The sequence below is a fragment of the Engraulis encrasicolus genome, chromosome 15, assembly GCF_034702125.1.
Source record: "Engraulis encrasicolus isolate BLACKSEA-1 chromosome 15, IST_EnEncr_1.0, whole genome shotgun sequence".
NCBI lineage: Eukaryota > Metazoa > Chordata > Actinopteri > Clupeiformes > Engraulidae > Engraulis > Engraulis encrasicolus.
Window position 1 is genome coordinate 44,234,208 of NC_085871.1, and position 13,215 is coordinate 44,247,422.

Below are 13,215 nucleotides of genomic sequence, written 5' to 3' on the forward strand. Positions count from 1 at the left end.
ACTCATTGGCTTATTGCCACACTGCCTTCAATAGCCGCTTCCAAAGGGATTTCACTCCATGCAGTGATTGGGGTTGTGAAAGACTGAAAAGCCTAGGCTAGACATGCACCAGACCCTGATTTTTAGGTAACATGCCGGATACCGGATCCACTGCTTAAGATCCTGCCGGACCCGGACCCTGTGAAAAACTCTATTATCCTGACGGATCCGGATCCGGATCCGGAACCGGAACCGGAACCGGATCCGGTGCATCTCTAGAAAATAACAAGTTATTTTAGGCAGCACCATTGAAACCCATTCATCCTCCACTTGTCCGTGATCACCATCAAACTTCAATACCACCTCAAGAACTGAAGTCATTCTGACTGGTTAAAGATTATCTGATACTGTCAAGCATGATGAAACAATTTCTAAGGAAACTGCAATACTTAAAAAGTGCTTGATGCAGCAAAGTGTGAGTAGCACATGCATTTTGATAGTGATGAAAGTGTGAATGACTGAAACATTTTAAGAACTTGTAACACTCTTGCAACAAGCAGCCCCATCTAAACCAATCTGCTAATCAGTGCCTGGCCTCACCTGAGTAGGGCTGTTATGCCATTATTCAATTACGGGCGTCACCTGCCAAGGGCCTGATGACTCTGGTCACATGGTACTCTTGCACCTTTATATAAATCTGGACTATCAACACTTCAGTTGCTTGCTTGCCTGCTGGCTGGCCTGCATGGCACAGCATAGCACTTGTTTGCCTACAAGCTTGCCTACAAGCTTGCTTACATGCTTGCACACTTTCCTCTTTGTGAAAGCTTGCTGTATGTGGCATCATTTGTGGCATTGTGGCATATAATGTGCCTGCTGCAAATTAGGCATTGCTTTGAGAGCTAGCTTGTAGTGCTGCTTGTTTGCTGTGCTACTTGGTGCAAAATATTTTTTTAAAGACTGACCAATGCTATATTCATCATTGGCTCATCAAGAGATACAGTAAAAAGCCCACCTTGCACACTATCATTGTAACATAGCACTGCGTACTCTGACATTTTGTTCATGCCCACACTTTCAAAGGACCACCGCAAACCATTTTCTCAATACAGCATTGCGCCATAGTATCATGCTCAAGGCACTCCAGTCATGGTGAACGATGGGAGGGTGGGGTGGTAACATGGCCAGGGTACCACAGTTATGGAGAATGATGGGTGGGGCGGGAAGTTGCCATGGCCATATTCATGAATACAACTATGACCCAGTATTTGCCTGTCATCACACAGTACAATTCAACTTTTTAACTGAAATGTACTGTTATTTTTCTGTAGAGTACTGTTATTTAACAGTTCAATTGCTGCTGAAAAAATGTTATATACTGTGATACATTAAACAGCAATGAGCTGTATTTGATTTTTGGTGTGAAATAACAGTAGAATTACAGGTAAATATAATTGCCAGTAACTGCCGTTATTTTGCAGGGACATTTTCTTAGAGTGTTCTTATCAACACAACACAGGCAAAGGTGGCCTGCATCCCACTGTCCGAACACACCACGCTAACTGCTGTGATTCTGACACACTTCTGATCATGTTAGTTGAGTGCCGTTCACCGTGCTTGTCGGAAAATAAACATTTCAATATAATAATCAATCTGTCATGACCAATGTTCGCAAACACTTTTGTGCGTAAAAGCACATCTCTCTAATTGTTTGATATGGGCGACAAATAACACCCCAGCGCGACGCTGTCAGAGCTAGTTAGAAAGCTAACCAATGGTTAGTCGAAGATGACAAGAATACAGGTGGCAGGACTACTACTTATATGGCCCGTTAATTATCTTTTGAGTACCGACAGGACCACTCGTCCCTTACCTTCTGCCATATGGCTGCATGTTTCGACTCCAAATGCCTCTTTAGGTTGGTTGTATTCTTCCCGGTCATGCTGTGCCCGCACACTCGTTGGCGGCGTCCTTCCTCCGTGGTGTCCACATCTACATCTTCGGCATCGGCGGCCGCGGGTTGGTCAACCATGACCATACATGTCGTTTTGTTATCCTTGTTGTTATATGCGAAATGACTCCAAACATCTAGGCGTTGTTTTCGCCCAGCTCCTCCAACCCACGACGCCATGACTCCGAATTTCGAAAGCTAGAAGAACTGCTACACTGTAACAAATAGCTGTTTATTTACGGCAATTCTACAACAGCATTCTACTGTTTTTCGAAAAAACAGACAACTACTGTGAAAATATTACTTTGAGTCACATATTGAGCATAAACAGTAAGTACTGCACAATAGCAGTATTCGCCGTTGTGGAAAAAACTAGAGATGCACCGGATCCTGATTTTTAGGATCCTGCCGGATACCAGATCCACTGAATAAGATCCTGCCGGATCCGGAACCGGATACCGGATCCTACAAAAGGGTTGAAACATATAGTCTACTCGCACACGTGGGCCCTTTTTATTACGTTGGCGCAAACTATTTTTTAGACTCATTGGCTTATTGCCACACTGCCTGCAATAGCCGCTTCCAAAGGGATTTCACTCCATGCAGTGATTGGGGTTGTGAAAGACTGAAACGCCTAGGCTAGACATGCACCAGACCCTGATTTTTAGGTTACATGCCGGATACCGGATCCACGGCTTAAGATCCTGCCGGACCCGGACCCTATGAAAAACTCTATTATCCTGACGGATCCGGAACCGGAACCGGATCCGGTGCATCTCTAGAAAATAACAAGTTATTTTAGGCAGCACCATTGAAACCCATTCATCCTCCACTTGTCCGTGATCACCATCAAACTTCAATACCACCTGAAGAACTGAAGCCATTCTGACTGGTTAAAGATTATCTGATACTATCAAGCATGATGAAACAATTTCTAAGGAAACTACAATACTTAAAAAGTGCTTGATGCAGCAAAGTGTGAGTAGCACATGCATTTTGATAGTGATGAAAGTGTGAATGGCTGAAACATTTTAAGAACTTGTAACACTCTTGCAACAAGCAGCCCCATCTAAACCAATCTGCTAATCAGTGCCTAGCCTCACCTGAGTAGGGCTGTTATGCCATTATTCAATTACGGGCGTCACCTGCCAAGGGCCTGATGACTCTGGTCACATGGTACTCTTGCACTTGTATATAAATCTGGACTATCAACACTTCAGTTGCTTGCCTGCCTGCTGGCTGGCCTGCATGGCACAGCATAGCACTTGTTTGCCTACAAGCTTGCCTACAAGCTTGCCTACAAGCTTGCCTACAAGCTTGCCTACAAGCTTGCCTACAAGCTTGCCTACAAGCTTGCCTACAAGCTTGCCTACAAGCTTGCCTACAAGCTTGCCTACAAGCTTGCCTACAAGCTTGCCTACAAGCTTGCCTACAAGCTTGCCTACAAGCTTGCCTACAAGCTTGCCTACAAGCTTGCCTACATGCTTGCCTACATGCTTGCCTACATGCTTGCTTACATGCTTGCACACTTTCCTCTTTGTGAAAGCTTGCTGTATGTGGCATCATTTGTGGCGTTGTTGCATATAATGTGCCTGCTGCAAATTAGGCATTGCTTTGAGAGCTAGCTTGTAGTGCTGCTAGTTTGCTGTGCTACTTGGTGCAAAATATTTTTTTAAAGACTGACCAATGCTATATTCATCATTGGCTCATCAAGAGATACAGTAAAAAGCCCACCTTGCACACTATCATTGTAACATAGCACTTTTATTCATTTTATTCATGCCCACACTTTCAAAGGACCACCGCAAACCATTTTCTCAATACAGCATTGCGTCATAGTATCATGCTCAAGGCACTCCAGTCATGGTGAACGATGGGAGGGTGGGGTGGTAACATGGCCAGGGTACCACAGTTATGGAGAATGATGGGTGGGGTGGGAAGTTGCCATGGCCATATTCATGAATACAACTATGACCCAGTATTTGCCTGTCATCACACAGTACAATTCAACTTTTTAAATGAAATGTACTGTTATTTTTCTGTAGAGTACTGTTATTTAACAGTTCAATTGCTGCTGAAAAAATGTTATATACTGTGATACATTAAACAGCAATGAGCTGTATTTGATTTTTGGTGTGAAATAACAGTAGAATTACAGGTAAATATAATTGCCAGTAACTGCCGTTATTTTGCAGGGAAATTTTCTTAGAGTGTAGTGCTCCACTACCAGGCAGGCATTGATTGCGTTACACGTGCTGCTGCTCTGCTGCTAGTGCTTGTGATTGAGTAGCGCGAGGCACTGTGGGACAGGCGCCGTGCAGGGACAAACAGGGCAACAACGCGTTATCAGGAAACAATTAATAATAACAATTTGAAATGACAATTTAATTTTAATAATTTACATTTTTCAATGTCCATTCGTCCATGGCTTGTAAATTTCGTCTGGTCTTAGTCTAGTTGACGAAAATATTTTTTCATTCTCGTCATATTTTTATTTTCTGGAAACATTTTTATTTCGTCATCGTCTCGTCATCGTCACGGCAAAAAGGGGCGTTGACGAAATATTTTCGTCATCGTCATGGTTGACGAAATTAACACTGTACTGTCGTTTGTTGGTTATGGTAGTGGTGATCTTCCAGGTTTCTGAGCCGTACAGTAAAGTGGTCTTCACCTTTGATTTGAAGACCTCCAGTTTCGTTTTGAGTGATACGCTTTTTTGCCTTAGATATTGGCTAACATATTGTAGGTTGCCCTTGCCTTTCCAATCCTGACTTGCAAATCATCTTCTGTGCCACCTTCCACTGAAATAATGCTGCCAATGTACTTTGTATTTGAAGGTGTTCACATCCTCTAATGCCTGATGGTCCATGGTTATGTGGATGGTATTCTTGCTATTGATGCGCATGATTTTGGTCTTTAATGAGTTAATTTTTAGTCCAAGCAGTGCAGCAGTTGCTTCTAGTTTTGCTGATTTTTCTTGCACAAAGACACACACATACACACACACACACACACACACACGCACGCACACGCACACATATGGGCAACACACACACACAAACACGCACACACGCACACACGCACACACACACACTTGGTGGAGTTGTTCATGTGTTCCTCTGTGACTCTACTGACGGAGTGTAGAGTAGTGTTTCTCAACGGGGTCTCTACATCCCCCCAGGGGGCTTTAGGGAGCACTTGGGGGGCGTGGAGAAGAAGAATGGAGTATACGTCTATTTAATTTTAATTTGTAACTCTAATGGGGGTCGTTGCCAGGCTTATGATGAGGTCAAGGGGGCGTTGCGTGTGTGTGTGTGTGTGTGTGTGTGTGTGTTTGTGTGTGTGTGTTTGTGTATTTGTGTCTCTCTATGTGCATCCTATCCATTTCCTGTTAAAGTGTGTTACCAACCCCCCCCCCCCCCACCCACCCACACACACACACACACACACACACACACACACACACACACACACACACACACACACACACACACACACACACACACACACACACACACACACACACACACACACTGTGATAAGGTGAGATTTGCTCTCCCCTTCTCCCAGTTTCACAATTTTAAAAACTAAGAACATTCTTTGGTTGCGCGATGAATTTGAACTGTGAGGCGCACTGGAAGCGCGCACACGCACATGAACACGCACACATTCAACCTCGAAGTAATTGCGTCTTCAACGCTGGCGGCCGACAGCGCGCAAGAGACTCGTTTCCACCTGATTGTCATTAAGCTACGCGGAAGAGCTCACCGCAGTGGCGGTTCCAACTTTGACTTTGGGAATGGGGAACGTGACTGAGCGGGGATGATTGCAATGTGCACTGTGATATTGTCTTGTATGTGTAAATGTCGTATGGGCAACTGTGTTTTGTTTTGTTTCGTTGTTCATTGTAAACTGGCAGTTTTGTTGAAGTATGTTTTGTAATGATCACTGTTTGAAACGGCAATGTAGCTGTAGTGATTATTTGTAGGTCTAGAATGGTGGACCAATCATGCAAAGTTTGTCATTGAATAATTGAATGATGATCGCTAATTGAGGGGTGTATGTATACCCAGCCCATTGTTGCGAGGGGAGGTTAGTAAGCAGCTGTTTTTGAGCTGGCTTGACGTCCAAATTTCTGCTTAGTCAGAGTAGTGGATATAGGCAGATGATTGCCATTGACTTTATGTCTGTATTTAATTTCGGATCCAATTTATTTTCTTTGCCAGTAATTGTCAATTTATGTTCAGTTGCCCTCGTGCAAATTTAAGTTTTGGTGTCAGAAAAATAAAGCGCTACATATTTTTGATAATTCTTGGACGTTGAAGTCAATTCACCTCTCTACCTCTGAACCCCAACCGTTTAAGCCATCCTGGACTAGTGATTATGCATGTCGCTTTTTCACACACACACATGTACATATGACGTCTCTCATCCAAGATATACCTGTGTCCCCCTCAGCACTGTTTGTGTCATCTACAGGTGTCATCTATGCCAGTGTGGGAGGGACAGCCATCCTGCCTGGTGACGGTGTGGGGGGTCCGAACTGCTCCTCTGTGGAATGGTCTGATAATCCAGATGTTTCCGGCTTCACATACACATATGAAAGAGGTAGCTATAGAGTTTCCACCAGGAAGATCTGGCCAGACGTGCCATCTAAGCGAGCTGAAAGACTCAGTCTGCTGCCTGACTGTTCCCTCCACATCACCAACATCACCACTGAGGATGATGGATTCTACAGATGTGAAAATCCCCTGAGTGGTCGGAGAAAAGAGTTTCTCCTTATTCTTCTTGACGGTAGGTTTTCAGTCACATCTTTGAAATTGAATAAGGGTTTGATGATGATGTAATGTCTGATAATATCACAGATCCACCTATTTGATGATCATGTCATGATTTGGAGTCTGATGACGTCATCTGTCTTGCAGTTCCATCTTCCCCCAGCGAGATAGAGGCAGAGTCTGAAGATCATGTGACTCTCTCCTGTGTCCTTCACACTGGCTTTGACTGTGACCTGTCGACTGTGCATCCGGATTTTAACCTCAGCTGGGTGGAGGTGGAAGGGACTAACCTGTGGACCTCCACCAATTACCAGATCAGGAAAACATCTGCCTGCAGCACCACCCTGACTGTCAATCTCACAAGTCCCGCCCCTTACAGCCAGCGGAGGTGCCAGGTGACTACAGGAGGTCAAGTGCAGGTGTCTTCTGCCCTCTACACCTTTGGATCCTTTCTAGCAGGTGAAATACACACACACACACACACACACACACACACACACACACACACACACACACACACACACACACACACACACACACACACACACACACATGTACACATACATCTGACGTTGGTCTCCCTGTGATCTAATAGGTGGGGAATTGGTCTTGAAATTACTTAAGTTTTGTATGATTTACACTGAGGTCCATATCCAGAATTACTGATTCATGTATGAGCATATACTTTCTGAAAATGTTCAACTCATTGACGGTTTACCTGAAGAAGTTTGGATGACCTTGTGTTAAATGTATTAAAGTTTGCTGGTGGAATGAACAGTGTGCAGTGTGATTTCTTAACACTTGAGTGACAACTTAATGAGGGTAAATTACTCATTGCAAAAATATTCTCTCTCTCTCTCTCTCTCTCTCTCTCTCTCTCTCTCTCTCTCTCTCTCTCTCTCTCTCTCTCTCTCTCTCTCTCTCTCTCTCTCTCTCTCTCTCTCTCTCTCTCCTCTCAGATGTCTACATGGTTGTGAGATGGGCTGTTGTTTTGCTTCTGCTCGTCTGCGCCATCACACTTGAAATAATCTGGAGGAGACGGAGTGAGTAGACAATTTACACACACTCACATCTAGTCAAAGTCGAAGTGTATTGTACTGTCAGTCACACCTTATGAGAAGCATTGCATATATACAGCATATCTGCATAAGTCTAACACACCATATCTATGCCATCGGAAAGTGTTTCTCAACGGGGGCTCTAAAACCCCCATGGGGTGCTGGGGAGCCCTAGGGGGGGCGTTGAGAATGAAACAGCGGAAAGGTTCGGTTCTTAGTTGCCATTAGGGATCATTGGTATTTTTAATTGTTTAATACTAAAGGGGTGTTCACAGTCTTATGATGAGATCAAGCAGCATCGCCATCCCGTATACGCAGACTACTCTCCCTGCATAGGGCCCCAACCATTTTTCAATTGACTGAGAAATGTGTTAAAATTATGACATTGTTACATTTAAAACCCATTGTGAATTATTCATGATAGGCCCATCATTTTCTTTTTTAAACATGGTACAACATGGTACCATTGGTACAAAATGGTATTTTGTTTGAAAAAAAGGAAAATAAATCTTATGTCATCATATGTTTGTTTAGCATGATTATTGATATATTTCCAATTCAAAATATTTTCACAGGATCAATGCTTAAATATGGACAAGGAGCACCTGCAATTCAGCAAGAGGATGAGCAAGAGGCAGATGATCAACCATCTACTTCAATCACCCAAGAACCCCAGCAAGAGTCCATTTCAGGTACACACACACACACACACACACACACACACACACACACACACACACACACACACACAGACACACACAGACACACACACACACACACACACACACACACACACACACACACACACACACGCACACACGCACACACGCACACACACACACACACACACACACACGCACACACACACACACACACATATTAGAATGTAGTAGCCCTACTACATCCACATCTGAAAGCCTTCCGTCTTTAAATATTGATGCCGAAGTCAGGGGCGTATCCAGGATATTTTTACTAGGGTGGCCAAGATGACACACAAATATAGTCTGAGGTGGCCATGGAATCATGGAATTATATACACATACGGGGGTCCTCCCACACAGAAAATGTTGCATTTATTCTATGCTATTTCCTGCATTTTAAAGAAAAGCACCAGTGAACTTCAAATACAATATTTTGTAGTAGTATAATATATATATATATATATATATAGTATTGAAATGTTCTATGTTTAGGTCTTTGTTTTCTATGTACGTATTCACAGAAATTAAAGATAAATGCACACACATATCCTCATTAAGTTATTTTAATGTGCCAGGCTTTTAATTGAAAGTGCAGTGTAATCTGGTTAAATGCTATGCATTCACATATAAATATGCATAATTGGCCATTTTTAAATAACTGAAGTATGAGAGAGTAGACACCAACTTCATGAATGACATCTGAACCTGACATACCATGCTCAGTAGGTGGAGATCCAGACAACACAGATTCACAGTCCGTCTCCTCCTCCTCCAAATGTGGCTGGTCAACTGTGGTAATACAAGGAAAGTTTAAAATGACAGACAGACAGACAGACAGACAGACAGACAGACAGGTCCATGCACATATACATATAATACAAATCTTTAGTTCATCATCTTCTGTCTCAACATTTGTCAGCTGTTAAACCCTTTAATGCATGGCGTTATACCTTTGTCGTTACCAGAGTTACCATAGTGTATTACTAAAGACCCTGTGTTATGTAGTGTGGCACTATGACAGAACCTTTTTGATGACAATAACAGTGTTCCACTGGTTGAACGGTGTGCATGAAAGGGCTACATGTAACTAATTCAAACTTTCCATGCACAACCTACCATCTTGTATTGGGGTAGTGGACTGCTCATCAACACTATCCCTAGGCTGCTGGCTTGTGTGGGCATCTGCACTGGTGCTGGTACTGGCTGTAGCTGACTCTGACTCTTTTTTTTTCTTGATAAAGAAGCTCTCAATATCGTTTCTTCTCTTCATCTTAATGTCACTCACTGGAGGAAATGTAATCAAATCAATGCAACCAATTAATCATTCAATCAACTCACTTCTAAGCATAGTAACTGGCTACAATATCAGAGGGATTATTGTCGAATTGGCAGAGTACACATGTTGTGTTCATGAGTTTTGTGTTCGTTGTTGTGGTTCCCCTTAGAGTAACAACTTTGACTTCATTCAACAATGTCCGAATACAAAAAAAAACCTATATTATTGATGTTGACAGTGTCAGATGTCAAAGCAGTGGCATATGGTTTTAACAAAGAAATTACATGACGTAAATTTCAAGTCTGAGGCGCCGTCGGCCTGCAAGGCAATTACAGCTGTGAGCAGTGGCTGATTCTAAAGCCGTGGCTGCAGGGTTTTAGCAAAGAAATTACATGACGTGAATTTCGTTGGTGAACAAACTCACATCTGTACCATGATTTTGTGTGCGTGACGATTTATTTTCGCTACGTTTGAACAAAAGGATTACGATATATTGACACATTTGAGGTCAAATATGTACCGCAAATTTAGCTATGGGGGGGGAGTCATACTCTGAAGTGGACTAGCGCTGTGGGTTTAGGCAACACATCTGTGACTGATGTGAACTTGCTTACTCTAAAGAGGCAGAGGTGCTCTTTACTATGACTTACTCCGACTTTATTTAAGTTTGATTTAAACTCCAAGAAAAGTCAAGACAATCGAAGAAGCAAAGGAGAAGCTTCTCACTGAGAGAAGGCATCACAACAATCATAGTCCAGCTTAGCATTAGTTCATTTCACATGCTAGGTTTCGAGCTAGGTACTGACGTCTGCCTACCGATCCTGACAGTAGATAACAACCGACTACCCTTTCCAATGTGTGGCCAATGGGCCAATGCTATCCATGCCATGTCCCTATCCAAACGGTTTCATATTAACTATCCTGTTATCAACAAAAAAATAAACTGACGTGCTGTGCTACTAACTTGGTTTGCAGCTGCCACAACACTAACTTGCTCTCATTTAGTCATGTTGTTGTTTCGTGTAGCTATCTCGTATTTTGGCTCTTCCTGACTGCTAATACTTGCATAAAGTTTTCAAAATTAGGTTTTCCAACACATTCAGACAACCAACAAATCATTAAATTGCCATACCTTATTGTCCAAATTAGACTGTCCAGGCAGTTAGTGGATGCGGTCTCTCGTGAAGGAACTGCAGGTGACACAGTGCTCCTCAGCATTGCTGGTGCGGGGTTGCCAGATCTTTCACGATAAATAAGCGACTATAGGGGCAGCAGGCGACACGCAGTGGTCATTTCGTGTAAGCCTACTGATCAGAAATCAGCCTTGTGCAGCATCAGTCCAACGACTGTCGTGTTAGTTAAAGTGTAAAACTGACCCTAGATCTGTCAGCAGCGCGATCACCATGGATTGACAGTTTTCTCTTGTTTGTTGGGTTGACGAACTTGATTACCTGATAATTACCTATTATTGGTCTTATAATGTTGTTATTATTGTATATTTATTTATTTATTTTTAAAAATATATTTTTTTATTAATTACTTGTCGAATCAAGGGTGGCCAGTAGGGTGGACAATAGCGTCCCAGGGGTGGCCCTGGCCACCCCCTGCCCCCCCCTAGAATCGCCAGTGGCCGAAGTAAATGTTTCACAGCTACACGTGTTATGATCAGTTATGCTTAGCGCCTCCAAAACCTTAACAGCGGCCGTGAGATCCAGGGGTCGTTAGGAGGCTTCTGATGAGGTCAAGGGGGCGTTGGGAGGCTTCTGATGAGGTCAAGGGGGCGTTAGGAGACTTATGATGAGGTCAAGGGGGCGTTAGGAGGCTTATGATGAGGTCAAGGGGGCGTTGGGAGGCTTAGGAGGAGGTCAAGGGGGCGTTGGGAGGCTTATGATGAGGTTAAGGGGGCGTTGTGAGGTTTATGATGAGGTCAAGGGGGCGTTGTGGGGCTTATGATGAGGTCAAGGGGGCGTTGGGAGGCTTATGATGAGGTCAAGGGGGCGTTGTGAGGTTTATGATGTAGTCAAGGGGGCGTTGGGAGGCTTATGATGAGGTCAAGGGGGCGTTGGGAGGAGTATGATGAGGTCAAGGGGGCGTAAGGAAACTTCTGATGTGGTCAAGGGGGCGTTGTGAGGCTTATGATGAGGTCAAGGGGGCGTTGGGAGGCGTATGATGAGTCCAATGGGTGTTGGGAGGCTTATGATGAGGTCAAGGGGGCGTTGGGAGGCTTAGGATGAGGTCAAGGGTGCGTTAGGAGACTTATGATGAGGTCAAGGGGGCGTTAGGAGACTTATGATGAGGTCAAGGGGGCGTTGGGAGGCTTATGATGAGGTCAAGGGGGTGTTGTGAGGAGTATGATGAGGTCAAGGGGGCGTTGGGAGGAGTATGATGAGGTCAAGGGGGCGTTGGGAGGAGTATGATGAGTTCAAGGGTGCGTTGTCAGGCTTATGATGAAGTCAAGGGGACACTTTTTCAAAATAGGTTGAGAACCACTGCCATAGAGAATGGAAATTTTACCCAACACTAAAAGTGACACTTGAACTAACACACACACACACACACACTCATGCACGCACACACGCACACACACACACACACACACACACACACACACACACACACACACACACACACACACACACACACACACACACACACACACACACACACACACATGCACACTAATGTGTTGTCTTCCTGGTGTGTGTTAGATTCCCAGTGATCCCTCTGCTGAAGCTGAGCAGCCTGTAGTGTTGCAGCTCCGCCTACTCTTCATCATCACACTCTTCATCATCAGCTGCACTGCAGACCAAGATGGCAGACTGGGACACACTCGTACGGAATACACACACACACACACACACACACACACACACACACACACACACACACACACACACACACACACACACACACACACACACACTACTATATTATACTACACAATTGCATAACTTTTAATCAATATCATTTTCTAACATGTTATTATGGAAATACATGTAATTATGAAATAGTAGCATGTAATTATATAATAATCTTTATTATATTATAATATCAATATAATAATGTAAATGCTCACAAGTCATTTAAGTAGTAGAGATTTCATTGTTTTGGAAAGACTTGTGTGGGACGGACATGCACTGAATTATGGTGAGAGATGACACCAGCAGAGCTAGGAGAGGGGTATAACTTGATGAGGTTTTTTAGTTGGGGGGGGGGGGGGGGGGGGGGGGGTGACATGGACTGAGTTTGAGGGGGGGGGGCATGGCTGTGGGGGGGTGGGGGGTGTTAATTCCCTCATTTCCAGGCGTGTAGCAGCATTGGGGTGGTATGGGGAGCAAAGGGCTATGGAGGGGGGGGGTGTTGGTGGGGTGGGTGGTGATAGCATGGACTGAAAATAAGGGGGAGGCATGGGCTGTGATGTGAAGATATGTGTGTGTGTTTGGGGTGGGGGGTATTGAATTGAATTCCCTCC

The 13,215-nt window shown here is 44.0% G+C and overlaps 1 protein-coding gene across 1 annotated transcript; it reads left to right on the top strand.

The window, feature by feature from the left end:
- Positions 1 to 1,919: 1,919 nt before the first annotated feature.
- On the top strand, positions 1,920 to 12,534 carry LOC134464292 (uncharacterized). The gene is made up of 6 exons (XM_063217761.1): positions 1,920 to 1,998; positions 6,410 to 6,724; positions 6,856 to 7,167; positions 7,668 to 7,751; positions 8,342 to 8,458; positions 12,452 to 12,534. Exons 1-6 carry the CDS (start codon positions 1,920 to 1,922, stop codon positions 12,460 to 12,462), a joined length of 918 nt encoding a protein of 305 aa, XP_063073831.1. The 3' UTR covers positions 12,463 to 12,534.
- Positions 12,535 to 13,215: the final 681 nt, after the last annotated feature.

Coding starts and splice junctions, on each gene's coding strand:
- LOC134464292 (XM_063217761.1), top strand. CDS start 1,920: ATGCTGTGCCCGCACACTCGTTGGCGGCGTCCTTCCTCCGTGGTGTCC. Junction 1,999..6,409: donor TTCGGCATCGGCGGCCGCGG/GTTGGTCAACCA, acceptor TGTCATCTACAG/GTGTCATCTATGCCAGTGTG. Junction 6,725..6,855: donor TCTCCTTATTCTTCTTGACG/GTAGGTTTTCAG, acceptor TCTGTCTTGCAG/TTCCATCTTCCCCCAGCGAG.